The sequence below is a fragment of the Leuciscus leuciscus genome (genome assembly GCF_965113295.1).
Source record: "Leuciscus leuciscus genome assembly, chromosome: 21".
NCBI classification, from domain to species: domain Eukaryota; kingdom Metazoa; phylum Chordata; class Actinopteri; order Cypriniformes; family Leuciscidae; genus Leuciscus; species Leuciscus leuciscus.
In genome coordinates, this window is record NC_138745.1 from 5,600,428 (window position 1) to 5,606,818 (window position 6,391).

Here is a 6,391-nt window from a genome sequence, read left to right on the forward strand (position 1 = left end):
AATATTATTAAAACTTTATTTAGAAAATGTATATAAAATTACTTTTACTCGTAAATTAATCGTATAAATGAAAACAAACTAATAATACATATCTCAACCTTTTTTACCTCAGTAATGCATTAAAATCAAGACACAAATTTGTTTCAGTGTAAATTAAAAATAGCCACATAACAAAAAACAAACTTCCATACCGGACATTTGAAGGGTCGTTCTGAAGAATGGACCTGTCTGACATGACTGTTGAGATGATCAGGCCTGTGAGAATGAGGGAGAAACATTTCATTCACAGTCAAATGTTTTTTTTTGTAGAAGCTAAACGCTCTAAGTATAATCTGAGGGCATCTTCAGAACAATAGGTTGTTTAATTAGTTCTGAATAGGGTTGGGTATCACTTGAATTTTTTCTGTATATCGATTCTGATTCTTATAGATTCCTAATTATGATTCCAATAAGGTAAAAAAAACAAAACATTTATTCTAAGTCTATTTATTCACAGATATTCAAGTACAGAAACGAATCAAATGTAAAATAACACTGCACTTTTTTTTACATTACAAATATAGTTTCAAAAGTTATTTAGTCAAGAACAGCGAGTGAATTTTCTCTATCTTTTGTCGTTTGATTAATGATATTATAGAGATGGTAGCAGGAAAAATTATGCTGCTGTCACTTTAAGAGCTGCACAGATCCAATATACTGTTACACATGCGTTTTCTTTATCAACCGTTTACGTTCACTGAAGAAATAACCGACTGTTTACGAGGATATTTTGACATATTTTTGTGTATTTGTCTGTTCAAGTGCAAAAAGACGTGGAAGAACTCAGTTCAGTTCGCACACTAAAACAGCATTTTCGATTCCCAACCCTAGTTTCGAAACGGGCATTAAAATGCCCAATTTCTCCTTGGTTCGGTTCGCTTTCACAAGGCAACATTTCAAAATCATGTTTGAGTAAACATGTCCTCTCATTGGTCAGAGTGCACCTGACACAACATCAGAGGCGTGTCCTACCGTGAGAAAGCTTTAGCACAGTGCGGGCACACGTAGGGCTTCTCCACGCCTCCCTGGTGGGATCTGACATGATGGCTCATGCGGTCCTTCCGCTTGAAGCGCTGCTGGCAGATCGGGCAGGAAAATGGCTTCTCGTCCGAGTGGGAAAGCCTGTGTCTGTTCAGGTGGTACACATCCCTGAAGGCTTTCCCACAGGTCTCACACGCGTGGTTTTTACGCACAGGGTTGGGGTTCTGGTTTACTTGCCTCTAAGGGGGAGAAGGGAAATGACAAGATCATTCAACTGTCTGAAGTAGAACATCGAAGTAGTCCACCTGTCAAATCACGCAGGCTGCGATTTAATCAAATAAACATATGCGCTACAGGTGAAGCATTTAAACGTGTTTAAGTGTCTCACACTGGCTCAACTCATTTACTGTGAATCATTTACAGTTAAGACGCTGATATCATTAAGTGATATGGGTAGAACAACTTAGGTTTAATAGATTATCCATGCATCTTTTTTTCTTTTTTTAAAAGAAAAATCTGGTTAAAATGTGAGTATCAAATATGATCCATCAGGGTTTTGAGGAACATTTATTTGATCATCTTTCAATCATCATTGTATTATTGTATTAAATGTTTTGCCCCACAATAATAATTAGTAAGATGATATTTAAATGCATAGTTTTATGATCAAAGACATTATTCAGAGGATATACAGTGGCAACTGATATTTATATGCTTTTATGCAAGTAGTCTGCTATACTGTTATTAAGATCTCACTGATTTATCATATCGCATCATCATTTTGGCCACATAAATATCAGCATCTGCACAAATTGCATATTTTTGCTCAGTTTGAGCCTAAAATGAATGTGTTTTTCCTCTAGTGTGAACTCCATATTCTCCTGACAAGGTCAAGATATGAGCCATTAAAGCCTGATGTATCAAATATCACAACAAACAAACAAACAACTTGTGCTTAGCTCATGTACAGTTTCAAACCACACAGACACACAGTCAGTGACGTTACTGGTTCGTTTAGTGTTGTTTTTTCCACCTTATGTATACAACCAGCAAACATGAACAGTGATATAATACTGGCTTCTGGCTATGTCAGAAATTAATTCTTATCACCTGGATCTGATTTACAGTACACAGTGCAGCGCTTCACTCTGAAACCGACAGCTGGCAACCCGTCAAAATAAAAGTTTGATGGGTTACCGTTTGCAAAAATGAAGACGTAAATATCGCTACAGTAATTTTACAGTAAAATAAAATGAGTTGAATACTTCATTTTTTATTCTACAGTACAATAGTGCTATTACAATATATTTCTTTGTTTAATATTTTTATTTAATGATTACAAAGAAACGGCAAGTAACAATATTACTTTACCTCTAAATTATCAACATGATAAAAATTTAGCTAAAAAAACATGTTGCACAATCAACGACATGCTTTCTGTTGTTTAATTGATAGGTCATACTATTGTACTGTAAAATAAAAATGTAAGTGTTAAAAGTAATTTTATATTACTGTAATATTATGCTACCAATATTTACATCTTAATTTTTACATTTTTACAAACCGTAACCGTAACAGTAAAGAGTGAAGCACTGCACAGTGAGTGTACTGTAAATCACTCTAACATATAAACGACAGCGTGACATTTTATTACGCAAAATACAATTCATTTAAATAAGTTCTCTTTTTGAGTAATTGGGATGTTACCTAAAAAATTTACATAATATTCATAATTTTTTTGCCTTAAGCAAAAATAAATCAAGAAATATAAAAAATGTTACAAATCAAAAGAGAAGTGAATCATAATTCCTCTTTTTATATCTAACATAGCATACCGGTATTTCTGTTTATATGTCAGCTACCAAGCTTTTGAATTTTTATAATTGAATGATTATATTTATTAGTGTGCAGATAACTCCAATAAGACTCTGATCTTAATAAAACTTTTTGTTTTCCCTGACCATGGGAATTATAAAAACATAGTCTGCAAAGGTTTGTGCGACCAAGTATATAACCAAGCCTTGGAAAAGTTTAGCTTCTACATATGAACAAAACAACTGTATATTCAATTGGTCACAACATTATGTGATTTAATGTATGCCACTGAATGCAGTATCTGAGAACACACACACACACACACGTATGCCCACCTGTACAGGCTCCCCTGTTGTCATGACAACAGCAGCCGGAGGAGGGAGGGCGGTCACAGTGGAAGCCATGCTCTCCATGGTAACATTGTTTCCATCTTGAGTGACCAGGATTTGTGTGTGGGGAAGGGGCAGCACGGCATTAGGGGACAGCGTTTGGGTTTGCTGTTGGGGTATGGAGAGGTGAAGGAGAGAGAGGGGGACAGTGTGTCTTTCTGCACTCTCTTTGGCCACGGTCTCCTGGCTCTGGGAGCCCCCCTTCATGCGGATGCCAGTGTGGACGGATTGATGACGCCGCAGGTTGTAGCTGTTCTTGAACTGCTTGCTGCATATTGAGCAGATATGAGCCGCACGGGCCGTCCTGGACACTGGCTTCACTGATGGGATGGAAAGTAAAAAAAAAAAAAAAAAGTGTTACTAATCAGTAATAAGTCAGTAAAAAAAACAAAAGGTACATTGTCTATTGTCAATAGTACAGTGATGCATGAAGTACAGCTCACACAGAAGTTTTAAAAAACCAAGCAGCTTTCTGTTGGTCAAAGCGGCAAATTAAATTAGTGTGACAAACTTGAACCAATTGCGAAATCTGCATGTGGATATATTTCACCCTCATGAGAAATTCCTGATCGCACGGATTCCTACTGGACGACGTACATGTGACGCACCTTTACAAACACACTTTTTGACCTACGACTTTAGGGCAGAAAAGGTTCATTATCTATTGTCAATAGTGTAGCGATGTATGAAGCACAGAACTTTTTTGACCTATGAATTTGCGTGTCCAACTTGAACTCTGCTTGGTGAAATCTTTCCCAGGCGGATTGGATCCCTGTTTAAATGACTGGATTTTGCCTGCAAAAATTGCGTCACTTACAAACCAAGTAGCTTTCTGTTGGTCCATGCGGCAATTCTGCAAGACCAACTTGAACCAGTTGTAAAATCTGCATGTGGAAATATTTCACCCTCATGAGAAATTCCTGTTCGCACGGATTGCTACTGAAATGACAGGATTTTGCCAGCGAAACATTTGAAGTTGATAAAAAAAGTTAATCAAAGTTGTCCTAAGACAAGAACAAGTATTGTTCAAAATGTATAAAGGTTTTGATCCACTTCAAATGTTGACTACTGTGTGTGTGTGTGTGTGTGTGTGTGTGTGTGTGTGTGTGTGTGTGTGTGTGTGTGTGTGTGTGTGTGTGTGTGTGTGTGACCACACCTTTACAAATACACTTTTTGACCAATGACTTTCTAAGAATTTTGTTGAAATCAAAATTTGTTCCTCTATACCAATTTCCATCAGTTCCCCCCACCCCCATTTCCAGGTTTTTTTATGGCCGTGTTCCCATTTCTAGACGTAGGATCTTAAAAATGTAGGGCCTTCGCTGAAGTTAACGTGACTATATTCCAGACAGCCTTTCTACGGCACTGCTCTATGTGATCACAGAGGAACACGGAGCAACCACAGAAAACCTCCAACCCCTCCCAGCCAGCTTCCTCACTCTTCTCCAATCCTCCCTCCCTCCCTCTCACCCACCAGGTACAGGGTCCTCATTGAGAGCAGCAGTGTCCACTGTCGATGGAGGCGGAGCTATCTGCTCGTTGGGCGGGGTTTGAGGCGAGGTCGTGTGGACTGGCAGAAGTTCTGATTGGAGGGTCCCCTCCACTTGGGTCTGGGAAGGTGTGGTCTGGGAAAGAACAATCACAAAGTACTAAGTTTGAATTTAAAACTTCAGTGTAGGTAGGTAATAGGTATCACTGAAGTGAACCTCCTCGCAATTTTATTGTAGTAACGTGGTTACAACTTTGTAATAGCATGAATTTCACATCAATTTACATTTATTTATACACACACACAAACCGTTAAATCTCACCTGGAAGAGAAAATTGCTCCACGCGGCATCCATTTTGTTCCACAGCGATGAATATTATAATCAACTACACAATCGTCAAGATTAATAGCGCACAACTGACATGCTTTCAATCGTCTGTAGTTTGCAAATAGTGTTTAAATGGGTTTTTAAACTACTCCCCCAATTACATATTTAATTAACAGCCTTAGATTAACAGGCAATAATGCACACTATTTAGAGTTTAATTTGCTCCTATCCAAGTTTACCCCGAGACATTACAACAACGTGCTATTTATTCATTTGCATGACTTAAAATCCGAAACCAATAATGTTATTCCTACACTCTTACAACATGCATTATAAAACAGCAGTTGAGGCATTTAAACGTTAAATAAACGGTTATACGTCATGCGCTTGACGCATTTTAAATAGTCAAACTTAAAGGTTGCTATGTATAAATCAGTGTTTTTTTCCTCGATCCCCCCGACAGGCCAATCGGGTGTTTGTCGAAGCCTCGCTGTAGGATTCAAGCCGTGACCCGGACGAATAACACTCGAGCCCGGCCGCAGCCCGCCGCTCCACCTCGGCGCTTCAATTCACAGGATGTCATCTTTCTTTTTTTATCGCGCGCACTCTCTCTCTCTCTCCCTCCCACCCCTGTCTCTTTCTTCCTTTTCTTTTTTAATTCCTCTTTCTTCTACCCCCTCCTCTCCTTTTCCTCTCTCCGCTATGTCCCAGTTGTTCTTAAAGGGATGGATGGCTCTCTCCCCCTCCTATTTCCGTCGCTTTCCTCCTTCCTCTCAGAAAATGAGCCGACAGAAATACAGGAACAGCATCGCGCTGTTGACGTCACATGACTACAGTCTGTTGACCGAGACAAAATGACCTCTAGAAATGAATCTGCACTGCGTTCATTTATATATGCCTATGTATAACAAAAATCTGATTTTTTTATCTGATTATTTGCTTTGCAGTTTTTTTCATTGTTGGTTAAAGATACTGTTTGGTTTTTATAACCTTACAGCCCCAAAGAGGATGTGTAGCTATTAATATTAATTCCATATCCATTTTTTACACATATATAAATATATATATTTTTTTTTACATGAATGTAGGCTACATCATTTTATTTTATTTATAAAATCGTACTTAGTGTTAGTCTCTTCTAATTGAATGAATGAAAACGCAGTAAGCTCGAGCGCGTTTTAAAGGGCACGTCGCAATGACGTAGAGGATTTTTCACGGATTTGTTATTGATGCCAGACATTAGTGACGATTAGATGTTTCTAAATGTAAAACCTCCAAAGAATTATTTAGGAATGATTATATTTTTCTGTATTGAACAAAATGTGTAAAGAACAAAATCAAAACGAGACA

The 6,391-nt window shown here is 37.9% G+C and overlaps 1 protein-coding gene across 1 annotated transcript in view; it reads right to left on the reverse strand.

Annotated features, from left to right (window-relative positions):
* The window catches only part of mazb (MYC-associated zinc finger protein b (purine-binding transcription factor)), an 11,130-nt gene extending 5,333 nt beyond the window's left edge, over positions 1-5,797 (reverse strand). The window contains exons 1-5 of the mRNA XM_082152143.1: positions 5,036-5,797; positions 4,699-4,849; positions 3,171-3,544; positions 1,012-1,259; positions 192-255 (exon numbers count right to left, since the gene is read on the reverse strand). Of these exons, the coding sequence (XP_082008269.1) occupies positions 192-255; positions 1,012-1,259; positions 3,171-3,544; positions 4,699-4,849; positions 5,036-5,068 (870 nt within the window). The 5' untranslated portion in view covers positions 5,069-5,797. The remainder of the gene's footprint in view (positions 1-191; positions 256-1,011; positions 1,260-3,170; positions 3,545-4,698; positions 4,850-5,035) is intronic.
* Between the last annotated feature and the right edge of the window lie 594 nt (positions 5,798-6,391).